This window comes from Entelurus aequoreus, linkage group LG27 (assembly GCF_033978785.1).
Source record: "Entelurus aequoreus isolate RoL-2023_Sb linkage group LG27, RoL_Eaeq_v1.1, whole genome shotgun sequence".
Taxonomy (NCBI): domain Eukaryota; kingdom Metazoa; phylum Chordata; class Actinopteri; order Syngnathiformes; family Syngnathidae; genus Entelurus; species Entelurus aequoreus.
Window position 1 is genome coordinate 39,754,668 of NC_084757.1, and position 25,883 is coordinate 39,780,550.

Genomic DNA, 25,883 nt, shown 5'->3' on the forward strand with positions numbered 1-25,883 from the left:
TCTTTTATTGATTTATTTATTTATATAAGGCTTTTAAAAAAAAGAAGACAAAAACCTTCTCCTGGCGTACAAAAACACAACATAGCCCTCAAACACAACACAACACGCATCAAGGAGCTTTTTTTCTTGTTGTTTTTAGGTTGTTTTTTTAAGCTAGATGAACTTTTTCCACACTGGACCTGAGAATAAGGATGGGTACCTTTTACGCACATTTGCTACTTTTGTGTGCGCTAGTAAATATAAATGTGTTTCTTTCTGGTCCAAACAATATTTCATCTTGTTATTATCTCTTCTTTTCTCACACTTTTCAGTCTTATTTGCAAGTATGAGTTCATTTCCGTGTGTCCTCGGTGTGTTGCCGTAGTCCAGTCTTTTGTGGAGTCCCACAAAGTCTTTGTACTGTTAGTATTGTACTTACTACACAGCGGCTGGTAGAGTTGAACCTTTTTCTTTTAGTTGTACGCTGCAAAAAGAGCTGACCAAAAATAAGATAAAAAGACTACATTTGTTGGAAAAAAACACAAAAATGGTGAAATGCTCTCTTCATATCTTCTTTAGGTCTCTTCATGCTTACTGACTGACTGACTTACTTACTTACTTACTGACTTACTTACTTACTGACTTACTAGCCCTTCTGGGGCTGTCAGATCTCTTCATGCAGCGAGTTGATTTCATTTGTGTATCTACAAATTGCGGGACTTTTAACCTAGAAAAAGGTATTTTATTCTGAAAAGAAGCGTTGTTTGACTTGCCATTCTTAAATGAAGCATTCCTGGTGTGTTAGGGACGGGATTCATATGGCCCCATTCCTGGGTGGATCTCGCGTGAGAGGAGGAGTGCGGGTTGGTCAGTTTACAATACAGTCTGCTGAAAATGATGGAAAGCGCCACTCTACATAGCAACTGACACTGTGGTCAAAGTTGGAATTGACACAAAACACATTTGAAGATATCCAACACTCTACTGCCGTGTGCCGTCACGTTTCATGTGTCAGGTAAACCGTGACAAATTGGGTCATAGGAATCTTTAAACAAGATTTTCCATGTGGCGGAACACAAACATATCCTATTTGAATCGTTATTTTCTTAATTGGACACATTTTTCAACAAAAATAGACAAGATCAAATTATTTATGCTAAAATTAAGATTATGATGTAAAGTCCATGACTAGAACAAGTAAATAGCTTTTAAAACTGACGACATTTCTAGAAATAAGATTTTAAGTGGCAAATAATTTACAGTGTAGTTTTTAAAGCCACATTTGGAGGTCTTGCAATCGCCATGTTAAATCGCTAATGCTAATCAGTAGCATGTATATGGCATATCCAAAATAAATTAGCAACAAGTTCATACTTTTGAGCGCTTTCTCTCAGGTATTCTTGCTTTGTCGGCATGGAAAGTTGTAACATTACCCAGAGGCAGTCCGCGACGAAAAGCCAAGTGAAACCGGACAGGAAGTCGCGTGTGACAAAGGTATCAAATATGGTACCGTTTGATTTCACGTGATTCGGTACCCGGTGGTGGCGACGAGCCTCGGTCGGTACTTTAAAAAAGTACCAAATTTGGTGCCCATCCCTATCTGAGATGTGTTGTCTTAGTTTTTTTTTATTGCAGTTGTGTAACAAAGTGCGTTACATCCTGTTTAATGCTACAGTTAAGAGAAAGTACACCACATGGGTCAACAATCCAGTGAATGAGTCCTTGGTTGGTTGCAAACATGAATTCTTCTTAGAAATATATTTTGGACAGTTTCAAGTTCCAACCTTGTCCGAAGACCCTTTTTTGCACCCGGTGCACAAAGCAAGGTCCACGAAGGTGTACTTGGACAGGTTTGGTGTAGAAAAACTGGACAAGCTCCAAAATGTTGTTGCAATTCTCCCCAGAAAGGCGAACATTAGACAAGAACTGTATTTCCATCCAGTTGCAGATTGTGTAGATGTCGTTGTAATTCTTGCTGATCCTGAAATCCTTTTGCCAAATTGTTAAAAAAGTAGGAAAAAAAGCAAAGATTAGATGCTGATTAATGATCGGCATCTAGAATGTTCCTTGGCTAAGAGCCCATATATGCGAGTGGAGCTGACAATGGAACCTTCTTGAATTCAGCCAAGCAAACACAGCAGGCGGGCTCACAGGGAGCTTCATTCCACAGAAGACAATCCAGGTGGCCTTCCATGGGTGTGTTGACTGTGTTCAAGCACCAATCGAATACATCAAGTGGGAGTACGAGTACTTAACCACATGTAGCGTCACTTGGAGGCAAACTGCTGCACAACGCCCGCCACCGAAAAAAATTGCACAGCAAGAACATACTTGAACTACCTTGACAAAAGTTTGCATTGCTTTAAAAAGTCCATTTGTCGGGTCACAGTTCAGTGAGTTTCTCCTCCTGCACCACCACCTTGCGGTAGGTCGGGACTCGGCTCACTGTGGTGCTGGACTTAGTTGTCATGCTGCTCTGGGGTTGGACTTGTACGCCAGCGGACCCTCCTTGCAGTAGGTAACCACCTTGGCCTTGGCCTTGCATGCTAGCCAACCCTCCTGGCAGTAGGATGCCACCTTGGGTTTGGCCTTGTACACTAGCCAACCCTCCTGGCAGTAGGATGCCACCTTGGTGTTGACCTTGTACACTAGCCAACCCTCCTGGCAGTAGGATGCCACCTTGGGTTTGGCCTTGTACACTAGCCAACCCTCCTGGCAGTAGGATGCCACCTTGGTGTTGACCTTGTACACTAGCCAACCCTCCTGGCAGTAGGATGCCACCTTGTTTGAGGGAGGTTTGGCTTGACCTCACTTTCCCTTTCCCTACTGGGGCTTTGCCTTCTATCACGACTTGGGAGCTTGCTAGTCCTCCAGTGTTGATCAGATTTGCTCCGCTGGTATGGATCCCACTTTTGTCTACCAGTACCACACTGGGGGTTCTAGCTTTTCCGCTGGTTACCATTGTTTGTCCCTGAAGTATCATGCCTGGTGCAGAGGCTGCCTGGGTGCCAGTAACCATCACCATGCCAGGCCCATGAGCCTTTCTACTAGAGACCACCTTCCCTCCTTGGACCACCATGCCTTGTGCAGGTGCTGCTTGGGTGCCAGTAACCAGCACCATGCCGGGGCCCTGGGCTTGTCCACCAGACACTAGCATGCCTTGTGTGGGTGCCGCTAGCATCATGCCCTGCATGTTAGTAACTGGTGCCTCAGTCAGCACCATGGTGTTCTGAACTTGCGGCTGGACCATGTACTGCATGGGCTGCAGCACAGGGGCAGTGGTGGTGTAGTAGACAGGTGACTGCGGTTGGAGCAGGAACATCTGGCCTTGATTTTGTACCCCTTCCACCACTGTGGTTGTTGTGTTGCTCTTCAGTACCTGAGAGCGATCCGTCTCTTTGATCACAGTATGTTCTACTTTAGGGACAACTGGTGGCAGCTTGGGAGGTTCTGGTCGGGGTTCGGGCACAACCGGGACGACAACTTCTTGTTGGATTTTCTTGCCACCGCACACCTCTGCCAGGGTCTTGAACTTTGGCCCAAGATCATCGAGGAACTGCAAGTCGTTGTCAGATTCAAGGAGGCTGCAGCAGCCCACTGAGCCAGCGGCGGAGCCTTGACCCTCAAAGTCATATGCCAAGAGAGCATCTTTCACGGCAAGATCTCCTCCACTGTTCATCTTCTGTTGAAAGAAGACAAAAACATGTTTTGATTTGGTTCTAAAATGTTCCCCCAAAATGTTAGAATCTGTGTTTGTAAATCCAAATCATTAGGACATTTAAAAAGGTAGAGGTATGTTCACACCTGTGCATAGTACTCTCTGAGGATGTGATGTGGTAGGGCTATGTCGTCATAGCTTTCTCCTGCCGTTCTCATTTCAAACCCACTGCCTCGTATGTTTCTCATTCCCACTGTTGACTCTCTTAGGTCACTCATGTTGTTCCTTGGAAACATGTTCATCTGGACTGGTTCATTTATCATGGAGATGTCACCTGCGTCCACTTGTGTCGGCATGTTCATTAGTGGCACTTCCTGCAAGAAAGTTCATACCAAACATGATATTTATTTTGCATATGTAAAAAAACAAAGTAGCACAGTCTAACAAAGATGGTTCCACTACAAACCGTGTTCTCTCCTTGGCCCTCGGTGCGGTAATTAATGAGGTGTGATTTGGTGTCAAAAGGCATATCGGCAAAGGCTCCCGGCATAGCTGCAGCGCTACCACATTGGCAGAAGAGCAGCAGTAGAGGGATAACTGTGGAAACAAAATGTTTATTTTAATATGAACCAATCAGGTTTGACCCTCAGCATCCGTTAGACTATAAACCCCAATGATCTCGACAGTAGTTGGACACACTCACGTAGTAGAAGAAGCAGGCCAAGCAATAGAAGTCCGATGCCTGCAGGTCCTAACTCTGTTTTTTTGTCTGGCTGGCCCTGGGCGCCTCGTCTTCCACAAATCACTCCGTCCTCGCAGGTACACGCTTGGACAGTCACCTTCTGCGGTTCCGGGCATGCTACCCCCTGCTCGTCCTTTACCAGCAATTCCACCTGCTGTAAACCAGGCCACAGGGGCTCCTGGGTCCTGAGGATGGCAGTAGTATCTGCACACAGCAACACACACAATTACATTCATTGGTCGGGTCCAGATTTACACTAAATGGTCCAAACTAGACCGTGTGTTCTCTTCAGTCTCCTCACCATTTAGACGCTCCACCAGCCATTTTCCTTCTGTGCCCTCTGGGATGATTTCAAAAGTGAAAGGAGCTCCGTTTGGGAAGTCGTCCTCGTCAACAGCGGTGACAAAAACAGCATCGTTTGGAAGGCACAGAGTCTCGATGGTACTGGTCAGGGTGGGACAGTGGTCATTAAAATCTTCTACCTGGATGGCCACAGTGCCAGTGGCGGTGCTCGAGGGCATGTCTGTTTATGGAAACACACCAAGAATATTCAGCTTTTCTTCCATTTCTTATGAAAACACACACCCTGTTCTTCCATGACATGAGGGTCTGAAGAAGACTGTGTTCATAGAGTAGTGTACCTTCCGAAATGCAGAGTACTTTGGCGTAGTACGTCCCATTAACCAGGTACATAGACTCTCTGTCAGGCATCTTATTCATTTTGATCTCAGCAGTGTCTGGGTCAATGGTGAGCCAGTTGTCAGGGTCAGAACCTTTAACATATCTATACCAGAATGCAAACAATCAGTCGGATGGTGCGTTGGTGTCTGGACACACAGTCTATGTCTAGCCACTCACCTGACTTTCTCAGCTGGTTTCCCAGTGTCTTGGTCTATTGCTTGGTAACGGGCAATAATGTCCCTAATGTTGGTGGAGCCTCCTTCTGACATGGAAATCACTTTGACTTTGGGATCAAAATGTGGTCCTTCACGCTGATTCTTTACGTTGATTTTGACGGGATAGGTCTTATGTGTCGAGCTTTGCCATGATGTTGATGACCAGGATGACGATGAAGATGATCCGCCGCCGCCGCCACCTCCGCCGCCGCCTCCGCCACCGCCTCCGCCACCGCCTCCGCCGCCGCCTCCGCCGCCGCCTCCTCCGCCGCCTCCTCCTCCACCCGCTCCTCCACCGAAACTAATGGTACTTTCACTGTAGGGTCCAGCCTTGTTCCTTACAGCGACCCCTAGATCCAGGTTTTTCACATTTTCATAGTCCACTGCCTGTAGAAAAGTACAGACAAAATTTGGTGAATTGGATTTGTGTGGATTTACTAGGTCTCTACACCATTTTGAGACATTTTCAACATTCGCAGGCTTCAACTGTGAAGATGATTGTGACTCCAATGTTGACCTGTACAATTAAATGGACACTACCACACGCCCTGGATCCCTGTTGAGGTTCAACCTACGTTTCAATCAGAGCAAAATTGTATCTTTAAGGGTAAGGATAGATTCTTGAAGACGTGGGAATATTCAAAAGTTTTTGTTTAATAGCGTGTAGGGTCATGAAAAGTACTGGTACTTCAACACCAAGTCATTACCAACATGCAAAAAATACATCGAGACCTGCATTTTCAGTATCGTCAGTACCCAATGCTGTACGACATCTTTTCCTCGACAAGCCATGTCAAAAGTCATTAAACATTTTTTTTTAGAAATAAAGACAAAAATAAAACTGCAAAAACGGAAACATTTTGCAAAAACGTTTAACATCAATAATTAAAGAAGGCTGAAACGTTGATGCCATTAGTGAATAAAAGCACAAATATTAGTTTTTAAACATTTTTCTAGCCTTTGTATTAGCATATTTCATTACAAATGACAAAATGATGTCATGCTATCACCATATTGAAAGAATATTAACAACAATATTATTTGTTTTGTACACTTGAAGGCTCCACGCCACGGCTTTTCTTATCAGAATGCAAAATAGCCGACTATTGTTTTTTATCAGCATATTTACAAGCACAGTATATTTTATTTTGATATACTGACAGGCTACAGGCCGATACCCAGCAGGCACAAGACATTGATACAGCATTGATTATACGTACATGTCCTTTAAAACTGACTTTGAAACAATGTTGCAATAGAGTTGTATTTGTACATTGAGACAACGCTGAAGTCTAATGTTGGATCCACGTTTTTGGTTGGGAAATGACCAAATTTCAATCGTCAAATCAACGCCAGAACCCAACATTGATTAAACGTTGTCAAAAAGCATGTTGGTTCAACGTTGTATTTACGTTGTAGAATATTGGTTGGGAAATGACCACATTTCAATGTCAAATCAACGCCGGAACCCAACATTGATTAGACGTTGTCAAAAAGCAATTTGTTCCATCGTTAGGTTTGACCTAATTCAACAAGTTGTCAGCGGTGTGCCTGCTGGGTACTGCAAGTGGAATTCTGTGCAAAACAATGTTGAAGCACAGTGATCCTAAATACTTGACACTTTGAAAGAGTTGTCAATAAAATAGTGAATTATATGGTACATGGGTTCAGTTTTTTCAATGGTTATCATGGCATCAGTATGGAGAATCCTTGAAAATCTTAGGTCTCCGTGTCGACTTCTGACATTTTGGTGTGGTGAAAACCCTCGTAGTGAGTGGAGGAGGCATCACTTACAGTTTAAAAAATGGTGCTTGAGATCACTTCTAGCTAACCAACAGCAGGGGGCACCCATGCTTCACATTTCACTTGCTGTGGAAGCCTCGCTTGGAACTGTTAAATTCTTACAAGTCCTTGGTAGTCACAGTCGCCTTGTGTTTCCGTGCAGTGAAGAGGAGCCAGGTAGTAAGACCATGAATGATTCATTTCCTTATTTGCTAGTACCTTATCAAGCATGAGGATGCCCGTGTTGGTCTTTGGGTCTGATACGATGCTGAAGTAGCCGGCCTCGTTGCCCTTGGTGATGGCAAACTCGGATTCCCAGTTTTCCGTGCCCTCCAAGTCCAAGTCTTGTGCGTTGAATCGCATCACCTCCACACCGTAGGTGTTCTCCTCAATGTTGCCCTCATACTGAGCAGAAACCCACCGCCTGATTTTAGAACAGGCTTTGACAAGTTTCAGTCAGTGTCAGGGTGGAGTTTGTACATACCACCTCCTTTTCCAGAGTGGGAACGTTGTCGTTCACGTCGTTGATTTTAACGACGACAGTACTTGTGGCACTGTTCCCGCCTGCCGCGCCGTTTAGGTCCTGACCTTTCACCGTCAGCGTGTACGAATCTACAGCCTGAAATGTACAACAATGTCATTTGTCAGTGACTACAGAAGGAGAACGTTTGGTCTTCATAGTGCTTTTGTACGAATGGTATGCAGTACTTCTCTGTCCAAGCCCTCCTGATTGACGAAGATGATTCCATCACTCCCTATGCCGAACATGTTTCCGGACCCTGCTGGGATCTGATTCACAATGCTATAGAAGATCTGAGAGTTTGGATTCCTTGGTTCATCAGCATCGGTCGCTGTGATTTGCATGACCGAGGTCCCTGAAAGATACGTGCGTCAAAAGCGATGCTTTGGACCGAAAGGGGTCTGGTCCTCACCTATAGGGCTGAGTTCGTTCACCGCCCCAGGCGAGCTGGCGGAGAACACTGGGGGATTGTCGTTCTCGTCAACGACCTTGAAGCGTATGCCAATATTTTTTTCCGCCAATTTTCCGTCATTGTACGTGGCGACGCCTGACAGCTGAAACCACAACCAACAAACGTTGTCCTCAGTCTGCACGATGTCAGGAAATTCCCTCCTCAACTTACATTGTAGCTGCTGATCATCTCCCTGTCCAGCACTTTGGTCACCCGGATTAATCCGGTCCTACGGTCCACCACAAACACGTCGAAGGGAGACTTGTTGGCACCGATCCCTTCCAGGGAGTATTGCAGGTTACCTTTGCCATCATCGAAGTCGGAATGGATCTGAAACACATTTTAGTCCAGCATCAGGATGAGATTTGGACATGACTATTTTCTTGTGTTTGACCACAGGGGGGTGCCACAGCAAACAACCCAGCACTGTGGCCATAAGTAACAGACCCTGAAACTATTTGACCACAGGGGGGAGCCACAGCAAACAACCCAGCACTGTGGCCATAAGTAACAGACCCTGAAACTATTTGACCACAGGGGGAGCCACAGCAAACAACCCAGCACTGTGGCCATAAGTAACAGACCCTGAAACTATTTGACCACAGGGGGAGCCACAGCAAACAACTCAGCACTGTGGCCATAAGTAACAGACCCTGAAACTATTTGACCACAGGGGGAGCCACAGCAAACAACCCAGCACTGTGGCCATAAGTAACAGACCCTGGAACTGTTTGACCACAGGGGGGAGCCACAGCAAACAACCCAGCACTGTGGCCATAAGTAACAGACCCTGGAACTAAATGTTTCTTACTCACCTTGGCCACCGATATGTCCCGAGTGTAGTCCTTATTTTCCGTCAGTGGTTTTGGCGGCGGCACCCAGTGCCTTTTATGTCTCGACAGAGCGCCGTCCCTGCCAGCTTCCACGCTTTGGAGCTGCAAAATACTTCATGTTTAACTTTCAAAACGAGATATCAGCAGTAAAATAACAAGTTGGGGTAATAACGACTGGAATCTAGAATCTCTGATACAAGCTACATGTTTACTTGTGTGTGATATCATGTGTGATACAAGCAGTCCTGCAGCGTGACTACTTGTGTGTGATATCATGTGAGATACAAGCAGCACTGCAGTATGTTTACTTGTGTGTGATATCATGTGCGATACAAGCAGTGCTGCAGCGTCTTTACTTATGCGTTGTCATGTGCGATACAAGCAGCCCTACAGCGTGTTTACTTGTGTGTCATATCATGTGCGATACAAGCTGTCCTGCAGTGTGACTACTTGTGTGTGATATCATGTGCGATACAACCAGTCCTGCAACCTGTTTACTTGTGTGTAATATCATGTGCGATACAAGCAGTTCTGCAGCGTGTTTACATGTGTGTGATATCATGTGAGATACAAACAGTCCTGCAGCGTGTTTACTTGTGTGTGATATCATGTGTGATACAAGCAGTCCTACAGCGTGTTTACTTGTGTGTGATATCATGTAAGATACAAGCAGTACTGCAGTATGTTTACTTGTGTGTGATATCATGTGCGATACAAGCAGTGCTGCAGCGTGTTCACTTATGCGTTGTCATGTGCGATACAAGCAGCCCTACAGCGTGTTTACTTGTGTGTGATATCATGTGCGATACAAGCAGCCCTACAGCGTGTTTACTTGTGTGTGATATCATGTGCGATACAAGCTGTCCTGCAGCATGACTACTTGTGTGTGACATCATGTGTGATACAATCAGTCCTGCAACCTGTTTACTTGTGTGTGGTATCATGTGCGATACAAGCAGTTCTGCAGCGTGTTTACATGTGTGTGATATCATGTGAGATACAAGCAGTTCTGCAGAGTGTTTAGTTGTGTGTGACATCATGTGCGATACAAGCAGTCCGGCAGCGTGTTTACTTGTGTGTGATATCATGTGCAATACAAGCAGTTCTGCAGCGTGTTTCCATGTGTGAGATATCATGTGAGATACAAGCAGTGTTTCCAGAGGCTGAAATGCGGGTGTCAGGGACAGACGTGGAAGGAGATGTTTACAACAAAGTTCTAAAGTTTAGTGATCAGATGTATCAGATTGTAGGTGGAGTTATTTGTTACCCATGGCGTTCATATTTTGCTGTTTGTTGCATTTTTGTTGTGTTTGGCTTGATTGTAAAATATGTGGATGGAGAACTTCATATGTTGTCAATATTCAGTGTTTTATACTTCCTAGTTAATATTGTAACATTCTTTATTTTATGTAAGGTGGTCTGTCATACCCTTTTTAGCTTTCAGGCATTGTGAGGTTTTCTATTAGTGCTCCTAAAAATAGATATACCGGCCACTGGACACTTTTTTTTTCTCTAAATTTGGCCCCCGAGGCAAAATATTTGCCCAGTCCTGCTACAGGAACTAGCAGCCACACAACAGCTAAGCACACAATAGCACACAAGCTAGACGTACGCAAGAAGTAAGGATGTGAATCTTACAACTCAGGATTTAATAACATTCGGATTTTTGGGGACAAAATTCCATTTAAAATCGATTGTTGCAATGTTTTGTTCTGGATATGAGTTATAATAAAACAATGTTTTGTTCTGGATATGAGTTATAATAAAACAATGTATTGTTCTGGATATGAGTTATAATCAAACAATGTTTTGTTCTGGATATGAGTTATAATAAAACAATGTATTGTTCTGGATATGAGTTATAATAAACAATGTATTGTTCTGGATAAGAGTTATAATAAAACAATGTATTGTTCTGGGTATGAGTTATAATAAAACAATGTATTGTTCTGGATATGAGTTATAATAAACAATGTATTGTTCTGGATATGAGTTATAATAAACAATGTTTTGTTCTGGATATGAGTTATAATAAAACAATGTATTGTTCTGGATATGAGTTATAATAAAACAATGTTTTGTTCTGGATATGAGTTATAATAAACAATGTATTGTTCTGGATATGAGTTATAATAAAACAATGTTTTGTTCTGGATATGAGTTATAATCAAACAATGTTTTGTTCTGGATATGAGTTATAATAAAACAATGTTTTGTTCTGGATATGAGTTATATTAAAACAATGTATTGTTCTGGGTATGAGTTATAATAAAACAATGTATTGTTCTGGGTATGAGTTATAATAAACAATGTATTGTTCTGGATATGAGTTATAATAAAACAATGTATTGTTCTGGATATGAGTTATAATAAACAATGTATTGTTCTGGATATGAGTTATAATAAACAATGTATTGTTCTGGATATGAGTTATAATAAACAATGTATTGTTCTGGATATGAGTTATAATCAAACAATGTATTGTTCTGGATATGAGTTATAATAAAACAATGTATTGTTCTGGATATGAGTTATAATCAAACCCTCTCAGAAGAGTTTGCAGGTTAAAAGGCTGACAAATATAATAAATATAAACAGCAAGTAAGTTCAGAGATGGTAGTACGTGTCCTTAAGTAAACAATATTAAAGTGTAAAACATCACATTTGTCAATATAAACAAGAATCAAATACTTCTAATGTCATGTTAGCAGTAAGAAACGTGTCCGCATCATTCAATCTGTTGCGTCATGAGCTGAAGTAAATTAATTGTTGTGGCCACAAAAACAACAATCCCTCCACTCTGCAGCTAAATCACGGCCCGTGTAAAAATACTATCAAACATCACAAGTGGAATAAAGAATCACAGCCCCTGTAAAAATACTATCAAACATCACAAGTGGAATAAAGAATCACAGCCCTTGTAAAAATACTATCAAACATCACAAGTGGAATAAAGAATCACAGCCCTTGTAAAAATACTATCAAACATCACAAGTGGAAGAAAGAATCACGGCCCGTGTAAAAATACTATCAAACATCACAAGTGGAATAAAGAATCACAGCCCCTGTAAAAATACTATCAAACATCACAAGTGGAATAAAGAATCACAGGCCCTGTAAAAATACTATCAAACATCACAAGTGGAATAAAGAATCACAGCCCCTGTAAAAATACTATCAAACATCACAAGTGGAATAAAGAATCACAGCCCCTGTAAAAATACTATCAAACATCACAAGTGGAATAAAGAATCACAGCCCCTGTAAAAATTCTATCAAACATCACAAGTGGAATAAAGAATCACAACCCCTTTAAAAATACTATCAAACATCACAAGTGGAATAAAGAATCACAGCCCCTGTAAAAATACTATCAAACATCACAAGTGGAATAAAGAATCACAGGCCCTGTAAAAATACTATCAAACATTACAAGTGCAATAAAGAATCACAGCCCCTGTAAAAATACTATCAAACATCACAAGTGGAATAAAGAATCACAGCCCCTGTAAAAATTCTATCAAACATCACAAATGGAATAAAGAATCACAGCCCCTGTAAAAATACTATCAAACATCACAAGTGGAATAAAGAATCACAGGCCCTGTAAAAATACTATCAAACATCACAAGTGGAATAAAGAATCACAGCCCCTGTAAAAATACTATCAAACATCACAAGTGGAATAAAGAATCACAGGCCCTGTAAAAATACTATCAAACATCACAAGTGGAATAAAGAATCACAGCCCCTGTAAAAATACTATCAAACATCACAAGTGGAATAAAGAATCACAGCCCCTGTAAAAATACTATCAAACATCACAAGTGGAATAAAGAATCACAGCCCCTGTAAAAATACTATCAAACATCACAAGTGGAATAAAGAATCACAGCCCCTGTAAAAATACTATCAAACATCACAAGTGGAATAAAGAATCACAGCCCCTGTAAAAATACTATCAAACATCACAAGTGGAATAAAGAATCACAGCCCCTGTAAAAATACTATCAAACATCACAAGTGGAAGAAAGAATCACCCTAACCCATCTCCATTGGACCACAGGTCAACAACACGTGAAGAGTGTTAACTCTATGATCAATAATCAATAATCATCTCCATTGGACCACAGGTCAACAACACGTGAAGAGTGTTAACTCCATGATCAATAATCAATAATCATCTCCATTGGACCACAGGTCAACAACACGTGAAGAGTGTTAACTCTATGATCAATAATCAATAATCATCTCCATTGGACCACAGGTCAACAACACGTGAAGAGTGTTAACTCCATGATCAATAATCAATAATCATCTCCATTGGACCACAGGTCAACAACACGTGAAGAGTGTTAACTCCATGATCAATAATCAATAATCATCTCCATTGGACCACAGGTCAACAACACGTGAAGAGTGTTAACTCCATGATCAATAATCAATAATCATCTCCATTGGACCACAGGTCAACAACACGTGAAGAGTGTCCACGAGAAGGTCATGTTTGCCAGAGGAGGTGAGGCCGCCACACCCTGCCACGACACGCCACGACACGCCACGACACGCCACGACACGCCACACCCCTCCATGACACGCCACGACACGCCACACCCCGCCATGACACGCCCGCTCACTCACAGCTGAGGCATGTGAGCGTGACACAAACACACCCAGGGTGTGGCTCCACTACCTCACTTCAACGCTGGAATATCAAGTCAGCACAAGTCGCGTCAGCAACAATGTGTCAAATAGGCTCCTAGTACATCTTCACTACACTCCTAGTACACCTTCACTACACTCCTAGTACACCTTCACTACACTCCTAGTACACCTTCACTACACTCCTAGTACACCTTCACTAGCCTCCTAGCACACCTTCACTACACTCCTAGCACACCTTCACTACACTCGTAGTACACCTTCACTACACTCCTAGTACACCTTCACTACACTCCTAGCACACCTTCACTACACTCCTAGTACACCTTCACTACACTCCTAGTACACCTTCACTACACTCCTAGTACACCTTCACTACACTCCTAGCACACCTTCACTACACTCCTAGTACACCTTCACTACACTCCTAGTACACCTTCACTACACTCCTAGTACACCTTCACTACACTCCTAGCACACCTTCACTACACTCGTAGTACACCTTCACTACACTCCTAGCACACCTTCACTACACTCCTAGCACACCTTCACTACACTCCTAGTACACCTTCACTACACTCCTAGTACACCTTCACTACACTCCTAGCACACCTTCACTACACTCCTAGTACACCTTCACTACACTCCTAGTACACCTTCACTACACTCCTAGTACACCTTCACTACACTCCTAGTACACCTTCACTACACTCCTAGTACACCTTCACTAGCCTCCTAGCACACCTTCACTACACTCCTAGTACACCTTCACTAGCCTCCTAGCACACCTTCACTACACTCCTAGTACACCTTCACTAGCCTCCTAGCACACCTTCACTAGCCTCCTAGTACACCTTCACTACACTCCTAGTACACCTTCACTACACTCCTAGTACACCTTCACTAGCCTCCTAGCACACCTTCACTACACTCCTAGTACACCTTCACTACACTCCTAGCACACCTTCACTAGCCTCCTAGTACACCTTCACTAGCCTCCTAGCACACCTTCACTAGCCTCCTAGTACACCTTCACTAGCCTCCTAGTACACCTTCACTAGCCTCCTAGCACACCTTCACTAGCCTCCTAGTACACCTTCACTAGCCTCCTAGTACACCTTCACTAGCCTCCTAGTACACCTTCACTAGCCTCCTAGTACACCTTCACTAGCCTCCTAGTACACCTTCACTAGCCTCCTAGCACACCTTCACTAGCCTCCTAGTACACCTTCACTAGACTCCTAGGTACAACTCAGCGTCGAATATTATGCTACTTGATGAATGCTACTTGTTAGCATGCCAATGTTAGTAAGCTACTTGTTTTAAAGCTTGATGCATGCTAACATTAGCATGCTAACATTTTTCAGGTATACATCGTACGATTAATACATGTAAAACAGGTAAAAGTACAGTTGCAATACTCTTTTGCACCACTTGTGGCAGTATTCACAACATGAAGTTTCTTCAGCGCAAAAATGATGACTAAAGTGGTGAATCTATTTTTTTTGGACAGTTTATTGAAGAACAGAGTCAAAGTATTTCAATGGGAACCAAAAGACGTTTTTTGTTGACCAATTTTGCACAAATAAAGTAAATAATTGTGTGCTTTAATGAAAGGAAATCACGTGAAGTTGATTGTCTTATTTGAAGAAGCTTGTGGCAAAACATTTTTTTCTGATAACCCTAAAATAAGTATTGGTATTGTCGATACTAAAATAAGTATTGGTATTGTCGATACTAAAATAAGTATTGGTATTGTCGATACTAAAATAAGTATTGGTATTGTCGATACTAAAATAAGTATTGGTATTGTCGATACTAAAATAAGTATTGGTATTGTCGATACTAAAATAAGTATTGGTATTGACGATACTAAAATAAGTATTGGTACTGACGATACTAAAATAAGTATTGGTATTGACGATACTAAAATAAGTATTGGTATTGACGATACTAAAATAAGTATTGGTACTGACGATACTAAAATAAGTATTGGTATTGACGATACTAAAATAAGTATTGGTATTGTCGATACTAAAATAAGTATTGGTATTGACGATACTAAAATAAGTATTGGTACTGACGATACTAAAATAAGTATTGGTACTGACGATACTAAAATAAGTATTGGCACTGATGATACCGGGCTTGTACTTCTTCAACCTTTGACTCAGGATGAGAAATATCTTAAAGTCACGCACACGCTCGTCCAACAGGAAGTTGGCAAGTCTGTGCTTTTTTGTTGTTGATTGTAGCTCCTTTCTTGGCTATTCTGTGATTAATCAAGCCCGTAATTGGTTTGATGTGATACATGAAATACACTATGTTGCCAAAAGTATGGTGTCCAGCCGTCCAAATGATGAGAATCACTAATCACTAATCACAGGTGTATCAAATCCAGCACTTTGGCATGGAGACTGTTTCTACAAACATTTGTGAAAGAATGGGCCGCTCTCAGTGATTTCCAGCATGGAACTGTCACAGGATGCAACAAATCCAGTCCTGAAATGTCCTCGCTCCTAAATATTCCAAAGTCAACTTTATCATAATAAAAGTGAAGAGTTTGGGAACAACAGCAACTCAGCCACCAAGAGGTAGGCCACGTAAACTGACAGAGAGGGGTCAAACTTTATGTGACCTTCCAACTAGCCCACGTACAGTACGCAGAGAGCTTCATGGAATGGGTTTCCATGGCCGAGCAGCTGCATCTAAGCCATACATCACCAAGTCCAATGCAAAGCGTGGGATGCAGTGGTGTAAAGGACATCACCACTGGACTCTAAAGCAGTGGAGACGCCTTCTCTGGACTGATGAATCACACTTTTACATCTGATGGACCAGTCTGGCTTTGGAGGTTGCCAGGACAACGCTACATTTCGGACTGCATTGTGCAGAGTGTGAAATTTGGTGGAGGAGGAATTATGGTGTGGGGTTGTTTTTCAGGAGATGGGCTTGGCCTCTTAGTTCCAGTGAAAGGAACTTTGAATGCTCCAGGATAGCAAAACATGTTGGACAATTCCATGGGATGACACTTCAACTTCATATGTGAGTAGAGGCAGGTGGACAAATACTTTTGACAATATAGTGTACATTGTTTATATTTGGCAATATAGTGTACATTGTTTATATTTGACAATATAGTGTACATTGTTTATATTTGACAATATAGTGTACATTGTTTATATTTGGTAATATAGTGTACATTGTTTATATTTGGCAATATAGTGTACATTGTTTATATTTGACAATATAGTGTACATTGTTTATATTTGACAATATAGTGTACATTGTTTATATTTGGCAATATAGTGTACATTGTTTATATTTGACAATATAGTGTACATTGTTTATATTTGACAATATAGTGTACATTGTTTATATTTGACAATATAGTGTACATTGTTTATATTTGACAATATAGTGTACATTGTTTATATTTGACAATATAGTGTACATTGTTTATATTTGACAATATAGTGTACATTGTTTATATTTGACAATATAGTGTACATTGTTTATATTTGACAATATAGTGTACATTGTTTATATTTGACAATATAGTGTACATTGTTTATATTTGACAATATAGTGTACATTGTCCATATTTGACAATATAGTGTACATTGTTTATATTTGACAATATAGTGTACATTGTTTATATTTGACAATATAGTGTACATTGTTTATATTTGACAATTTAGTGTACATTGTTTATATTTGACAATATAGTGTACATTGTTTATATTTGGTAATTTAGTGTACATTGTTTATATTTGACAATATAGTGTACATTGTTTATATTTGACAATATAGTGTACATTGTCCATATTTGACAATATAGTGTACATTGTTTATATTTGACAATATAGTGTACATTGTTTATATTTGACAATATAGTGTACATTGTTTATATTTGACAATTTAGTGTACATTGTTTATATTTGACAATATAGTGTACATTGTTTATATTTGGTAATTTAGTGTACATTGTTTATATTTGACAATATAGTGTACATTGTTTATATTTGACAATATAGTGTACATTGTTTATATTTGGCAATATAGTGTACATTGTTTATATTTGGCAATATAGTGTACATTGTCCATATTTGGCAATTTAGTGTACATTGTTTATATTTGACAATATAGTGTACATTGTTTATATTTGACAATATAGTGTACATTGTTTATATTTGACAATATAGTGTACATTGTTTATATTTGACAATATAGTGTACATTGTCCATATTTGGCAATTTAGTGTACATTGTTTATATTTGACAATATAGTGTACATTGTTTATATTTGACAATATAGTGTACATTGTTTATATTTGACAATATAGTGTACATTGTTTATATTTGGCAGTATAGTGTACATTGTTTATATTTGACAATATAGTGTACATTGTTTATATTTGACAATATAGTGTACATTGTTTATATTTGACAATATAGTGTACATTGTTTATATTTGGCAGTATAGTGTACATTGTTTATATTTGACAATATAGTGTACATTGTTTATATTTGACAATATAGTGTACATTGTCCATATTTGGCAATTTAGTGTACATTGTTTATATTTGACAATATAGTGTACATTGTTTATATTTGACAATATAGTGTACATTGTTTATATTTGACAATATAGTGTACATTGTTTATATTTGGCAGTATAGTGTACATTGTTTATATTTGACAATTTAGTGTACATTGTTTATATTTGACAATATAGTGTACATTGTTTATATTTGGTAATTTAGTGTACATTGTTTATATTTGACAATATAGTGTACATTGTTTATATTTGAAAATATAGTGTACATTGTTTATATTTGGCAATATAGTGTACATTGTTTATATTTGACAATATAGTGTACATTGTTTATATTTGACAATATAGTGTACATTGTCCATATTTTGCAATTTAGTGTACATTGTTTATATTTGACAATATAGTGTACATTGTTTATATTTGACAATATAGTGTACATTGTTTATATTTGACAGGATAGTGTACATTGTTTATATTTGACAATATAGTGTACATTGTTTATATTTGACAATATAGTGTACATTGTTTATATTTGGCAGTATAGTGTACATTGTTTATATTTGACAATATAGTGTACATTGTTTATATTTGACAATATAGTGTACATTGTCCATATTTGACAATATAGTGTACATTGTTTATATTTGACAATATAGTGTACATTGTTTATATTTGACAATATAGTGTACATTGTTTATATTTGACAATATAGTGTACATTGTCCATATTTGACAATATAGTGTACATTGTTTATATTTGACAATATAGTGTACATTGTCCATATTTGACAATATAGTGCACATTGTCCATATTTGACAATATAGTGTACATTGTTTATATTTGACAATATAGTGTACATTGTTTATATTTGACAATATAGTGTACATTGTTTATATTTGACAATATAGTGTACATTGTTTATATTTGACAATATAGTGTACATTGTTTATATTTGGCAATATAGTGTACATTGTTTATATTTGACAATATAGTGTACATTGTTTATATTTGACAATATAGTGTACATTGTTTATATTTGGCAATATAGTGTACATTGTTTATATTTGACAATATAGTGTACATTGTTTATATTTGCTTCACAATGTCAGCTTGTTTTGCCCGCCTGAAATAAAAAAGACAAAAATGGTGAAATTGTTCCTCCACTATGACTGATGCTGCTCTGAAAGGGACAAGCGGTAGGAAATGGATGGATGGAACGAAACTTTCTTCTGTCGCTTTTTTGGTCACGATTTTTGTGGTGGTATTTTTTTAGTGCTTTGTAAAGGGGGAGGGGCCACAGCAGCTTTGTGAAGGGGGAGGGGCCACAGCAGCTTTATGATGGGGAGGGGCCACAGCAGCTTTGTGATGGGGGAGGGGCCACAGCAGCTTTGTAAAGGGGGAGGGGCCACAGCAGCTTTGTGATGGGGGAGGGGCCACAGCAGCTTTGTAAAGGGGGAGGGGCCACAGCAGCTTTGTGAAGGGGGAGGGGCCACAGCAGCTTTGTGATGGGGGAGGGGCCACATCAGCTTTGTGAAGGGGGAGGGGCCACATCAGCCCCCACTGCTCGTGGAAAAGAGCCCCGCGTGATTTCATGTCGCCGGTGACTTGTTTGGATGACTCGCTCAATATGACTTGTTTGGATGACTCGCTCAATATGGCCACAGAGTTGCCAAGTTGGCTACGTCGTCTTATGCTCTGGCAGACCAGCTGGAGTCTCATTCATCTTGTTTTCCTCCTAATGACTTTTATTGTACTGTATTTGATAACATGTTGAGTCCTCCCCCGTGACTACAAATACTATCATTGACTTTTATTCTACTGTATTTGATAACATGTTGAGTCCTCCCCCGTGACTACAAATACTATCATTGACTTTTATTCTACTGTATTTGATAACATGTTGAGTCCTCCCCCGTGACTACAAATACTATCATTGACTTTTATTCTACTGTATTTGATAACATGTTGAGTCCTCCCCCGTGACTACAAATACTATCATTGACTTTTATTCTACTGTATTTGATAACATGTTGAGTCCTCCCCCGCGACTACAAATACTATCATTGACTTTTATTCTACTGTATTTGATGACATGTTGAGTCCTCCCCCGTGACTACAAATACTATCATTGACTTTTATTCTACTGTATTTGATAACATGTTGAGTCCTCCCCCGTGACTACAAATACTATCATTGACTTTTATTCTACTGTATTTGATGACATGTTGAGTCCTCCCCCGCGACTACAAATACTATCATTGACTTTTATTCTACTGTATTTGATAAGATGTTGAGTCCTCCCCCGTGACTACAAATACTATCATTGACTTTTATTCTACTGTATTTGATGACATGTTGAGTCCTCCCCCGCGACTACAAATACTATCATTGACTTTTATTCTACTGTATTTGATAAGATGTTGAGTCCTCCCCCGTGACTACAAATACTATCATTGGGCTACAAAATTGTGACAAGTGCACCTCTGCATCACATTGTTATCATTTTTAACATGAACGAAAACACAAATAAACAAATAGTTACGAAATAGAAAATATTTAAAGTGCATCAATTTGCCCGAAATTATTATTTTTTTCAATCTTTATTCAAACTGAATTTCAGCAAGTTGGACCAAATGTTTTCAAATAAAAAATAAATAAGTTTAAAAATTATATAAATTTGCATACATACAAACCCCGTTTCCATATGAGTGTGAAATGGTGTTAGATGTAAATATAAACGGAATACAATGATTTGCAAATCCTTTTCAAGCCATATTCAGTTGAATATGCTACAAAGACAACATATTTCATGTTCAAACTCATAAACTTTACTTTTTGTGCAAATAATCATTAACTTTATAATTTGATGGCAGCAACACGTGACAAAGAAGTTGTGAAAGGTGGCAATAAATACTGATAAAGTTGAGGAATGCTCATCAAACACTTATTTGGAACATCCCACAGGTGTGCAGGCTAATTGGGAACAGGTGGGTGCCATGATTGGCTATAAAAACAGCTCAGTCTTTCACAAGAAAGGATGGGGCGAGGTACACCACTTTGTCCACAACTGCGTGAGCAAATAGTCAAACAGTTTAAGAACAACCTTTCTCAAAGTGCAATTGCAAGAAATGTAGGGATTTCAACATCTACGCTCCATAATATCATCAAAAGGTTCAGAGAATGTGGAGAAATCACTGCAGGTAAGCAGCATGGCCGGAAACCAACATTGAATGAGCGTGACCTTCCATCCCTCAGGCTGTACTGTATCAACAAGCGACATCAGTGTGTAAAGGATATCACCACATGGGCTCAGGAACACTTCAGAAAACCACTGTCACTAAATACAGTTGGTCGCTACATCTGTAAGTGCAAGTTAAAGCTCTACAATGCAAAGCCAAAGCCATTTATCAACAACACCCAGAAACGCCGCCGGCTTCTCTGGGCCCGAGATCATCTAAGATGGACTCATGCAAAGTGGAAAAGTGTTCTGTGGTCTGACGAGTCCACATTTCAATTTGTTTTTGGAAATATTCCACATCGTGTCCTCCTGACCAAAGGGGAAGCGAACCATCCAGACTGTTATCGAAGCAAAGTGTAAAAGGCAGCATGTGTGATGGTATGGGGGTGTATTAGTGATTAGTGTGTGATGGTATGGGGGTGTATTAGTGATTAGTGTGTGATGGTATGGGGGTGTATTAGTGATTAGTGTGTGATGGTATGGGGGTGTATTAGTGATTAGTGTGTGATGGTATGGGGGTGTATTAGTGATTAGTGTGTGATGGTATGGGGGTGTATTAGTGATTAGTGTGTGATGGTATGGGGGTGTATTAGTGATTAGTGTGTGATGGTATGGGGGTGTATTAGTGATTAGTGTGTGATGGTATGGGGGTGTATTAGTGGTCAAGACATGTTCTAGGGTGAAAGTGTAAAAGGCAGCATGTGTGATGGTATGGGGGTGTATTAGTGGTCAAGACATGGGTAACTTACACATCTGTGAAGGCACCATTAATGCTGAAAGGTACATACAGCTTTTGGAACAACATATGCTGCCATCTAAGCACCGTCTTTTTCATGGACGCCCCTGCTTATTTCAGCAAGACAATGCCAAGCCACATTCAGCGTAGCTACGTAAAAAAAGAGTGCGGGTACTTTCCTGGCCCGCCTGCAGTCCAGACCTGTCTCCCATGGAAAATGTGTGGTGCATTATGAAGCCTAAAATAGGACAGCGGAGACCCCGGACTGTTGAACCACTGAAGCTCTACATAAAACAAGAATGGGAAAGAATTCCACTTTAAAGCTTCAACAATTAGTTTCCTCACTTCCCAATCCTTTACTGAGTGTTGTTAAAAGGAAAGGCCATGTAACACAGTGGTGAACATGCCCTTTCCCAACTACTTTGTCACGTGTTGCAGCCATGAAATTATAAGTTAATTATTATTTGCAAAAAAAAAATAAAGTTTATGAGTTTGAACATGAAATATGTTGTCTTTGTAGCATATTCAACTGAATATGGCTTGAAAAGGATTTGCAAATCATTGTATTCTGTTTATATTTACATCTAACACCATTTCACAACTCATATGGAAACGAGGTTTGTACATACATACATACACATACATATATATATATTTATAAATATAAATCAATCCAGAACCACAATAAGCATGTTTGTAGTGCACCTCTGCATAACATTGTATCATTATTATCATTAAATAAAAGACATGTATATCAAGTTACAACAATAAATATTTGTACAAAAATGTTTTTTGTTCGTAACAAAAATATGTATTTGATTTAATTTAATTTAATTTAATGTATTAATATATTTTTAAATAAAAACATAAAAGAAACAAAATAATTATATATGAATTTAATGTGAATCAATTTGCCTGAAATTATTTTTGATATATAAAATTAGATGAATATAAATTATATACATAATTTTTTTAATCTTTATTCAAACTAAACATTTTATTAATTCATATATTCTTAAAGACATAAATAAATTTAAAAAAATATATATAATGTGCATCAATTTGCCTGAAATGATTTTTTGATATATAAAATTAGATGAATATAAAATATATAAATTATTTTTTTAATCTTTATTCAAACTAAACATTTTATTAATTAATATATTCTTAAATACATAAATAAATTTAAAAAAAAATATATATAATGTGCATCAATTTGCCTGAAATTATTTTTTGGAATCTGTGTTTAAACTAAAAACATTTTTTGAGCAACTTGAACAATAAAATGCTTACTGAAATAAATTCCATAACTAAAAAGGCTGAGCGGGGTGTGGCACTGCATGATACTGATGAAGCACTGCAGCACCACACCGGGTGACAAGAAGTCACGTCAAGCAACAAAGAGTGGATTTCACGCTGCACCTGTGTTGCCATGGCAGCCAGGTGTGTGTCCGACACAACACACCCGGACACTTCCAAACTCACAACTCCAAATGAGGGCAACATTTGACACTTGGAGCACTTTTTATGGCTAAAGAGAGACGCCCGGGAGGCTGCAATTCCACACATAGTGGAGACGGCCTTGAAAAGAAGATGGCGGCGGGGAGAAAAGTTGCGCACTTACCGCCAACAGCACACACACACACACACACACATGTTACAAACTTACCGCCAACAGCAGCAGACACACACACACACACACATGTTACAAACTTACCGCCAGCAGCAGCAGACACACACACGTTACAATCATGGCTGCAGAAGTCCAGCAAATGAAGGCCAAGACACTTCCTGCTCAAGTGACAGTCGGCCAGGCAGGAGAGCTGCCTTATTATGAAGGGGGAGGAGTCACACACACACACACACACACACACCCTGCAGGCAGAGACAGGTTGCCCTTTGTGTGTGTGTGTGTGTGTGTGTGTGTGTGTGTGTGCGAGAGAGAAAGGACACACACATAATTTTGCCATGACAAGAGAGTGAGAACACGTCTGTCTTGTCGGCTCACAAAGACTTGTTGGCCACGCTGTCACACGTCTCCAAAGTGCGGCACGGGGGCCTTTTGTGGCCCCCCAGCTCTTACAAAATAAAAGTGGACTAAAATAGCAAAGAGGTGAAAGTCTGAATGTTGACTCTAACAACACAAAGTTGCCATGCAGCTTTTCTTTAAAACTGTCATTGCTCAAAAATAATAATGAATCCAAATCAATGTTGTTATGAATTATTGACATATTTAAGGCTCCAATTAGTTCACATCCAATATTTTACTTTGAAATATTTGTGGAGAAAATATCGCATATTTTGTGTTTTTGCCATAAAAAGTTTTGTACGACAAACAAACAAAGAAACATAAAGAAATAATACAAACTTATATTAGATGGATAGATCCAAAGTTGAGCTCAAGATTGAAACGTTGAAAGTAGAAAAATAAAACTAATATTTGACTGATTTTGAAGACTTTTGGATGGCTGAGAATTAGTGGGATTTGGACTTGCTCAAAAACAATAAAGAATTAAAATCAATGTTGTTATGATTTATCAACATATTTCAAGCTCCAATTACTTTACATCCAATATTTTACTTTGAAATATTTTTTTGGGGGGGAACATGTTGCATAGTTTGTGTTTGCCATAAAAAAAAACATGTTTTGTATAAAAACAAAGGGCATAAAACAAACAAAAAATCCCCCCCAAAAATGAATAAAAACTTATATTTGATGGATGGATCTGAAATTGATCAGCAGATTGAAACGTTGATAGTAAAAACATTTAATAAAAATAGCGTATGACTTATTTTAATTGCTGATTATTTTACTGTGACATTTTTTTTCCCTTTGAAACTGTCAAGAATAATAATGAATCAAAATCAATGTTGTTGTAAATTATTGACCTATTTTAGGCTCCAATGACTTCACATCAAATATTCTGGATGCATATTTTGTGTGTTTGCCAAAAAACAAAGGTTTCTATGACAACAAAGGACATAAAACAACCAACCAACCAAACAAACAAACAAACATCAAATGAAACTACTTATAATCAACTTGAGATTGATCTAGAGATTGAAGCGGTGAAAGTGAAACAGATCAAATAAATCATGTATTTTTAACACTTTTAGATCCCTGAGAATTTTAGTGGGATTTGTTTTTCTTATAAACTGTCATTGCTCAATAATGAATACAAATCCAATTTGGTATGAGTTATTGACATATTTGAATTACTTCACATCAATTATTCCACTTTGAAATCTTTTTTTTGGGGGAAAATGTTGCATATTTTTGTGTTTTTGCCATAAAAAAAACAAAAAATTTTATGAGAAAAAAGGCATTAAACAAACAAACATAAAATAAGCAAAACTTATAATCGGCAGACACATCTGGAGATTAATCTCGAGATTTAAGTATTGAAAGTAAAAAATTTAAAAAAAAGATAAAAAAACGTATGACTTATTTTGACACTTTTGGATTCCTGAGAAGTTTAGTAAGATCTGTTTTTAACTGTCATTGTTGAAAAAATTAATAATTAATCAAAATCAATGTTGTTATGAATTATAGGCCTAATGAATGCAAACTTTATATCAAATATTCCACTTGAACATATTGCCTTAAAAACAGGGTTTTCTTTAACAAAAGGACATAATAAATATATGTATATATATATATATATATATATATATATATATATATTCTAATTTTCTGAGACAGTCCTGTATATATATATATATATATATATATATATATATATATATATATATATATATATATATATATATATATATATATATATATATATATATATATATATATATATATATATATATATATATATAC

The 25,883-nt window shown here is 38.8% G+C and overlaps 1 protein-coding gene across 1 annotated transcript; it reads right to left on the minus strand.

Moving 5' to 3' along the window:
• LOC133644734 (desmoglein-2.1-like) lies at nt 1–23,902 on the minus strand. Its single transcript, XM_062039451.1, has 14 exons — nt 23,772–23,902; nt 8,844–8,963; nt 8,200–8,358; nt 7,990–8,131; nt 7,766–7,932; nt 7,542–7,676; nt 7,277–7,462; nt 5,238–5,662; nt 5,021–5,163; nt 4,681–4,902; nt 4,341–4,583; nt 4,104–4,234; nt 3,784–4,011; nt 1–3,661 (listed from the first exon to the last, which is right to left on the minus strand). Exons 1-14 carry the CDS (start codon nt 23,805–23,807, stop codon nt 2,363–2,365), a joined length of 3,636 nt encoding a protein of 1,211 aa, XP_061895435.1. The 5' UTR covers nt 23,808–23,902; the 3' UTR covers nt 1–2,362.
• Nucleotides 23,903–25,883: the final 1,981 nt, after the last annotated feature.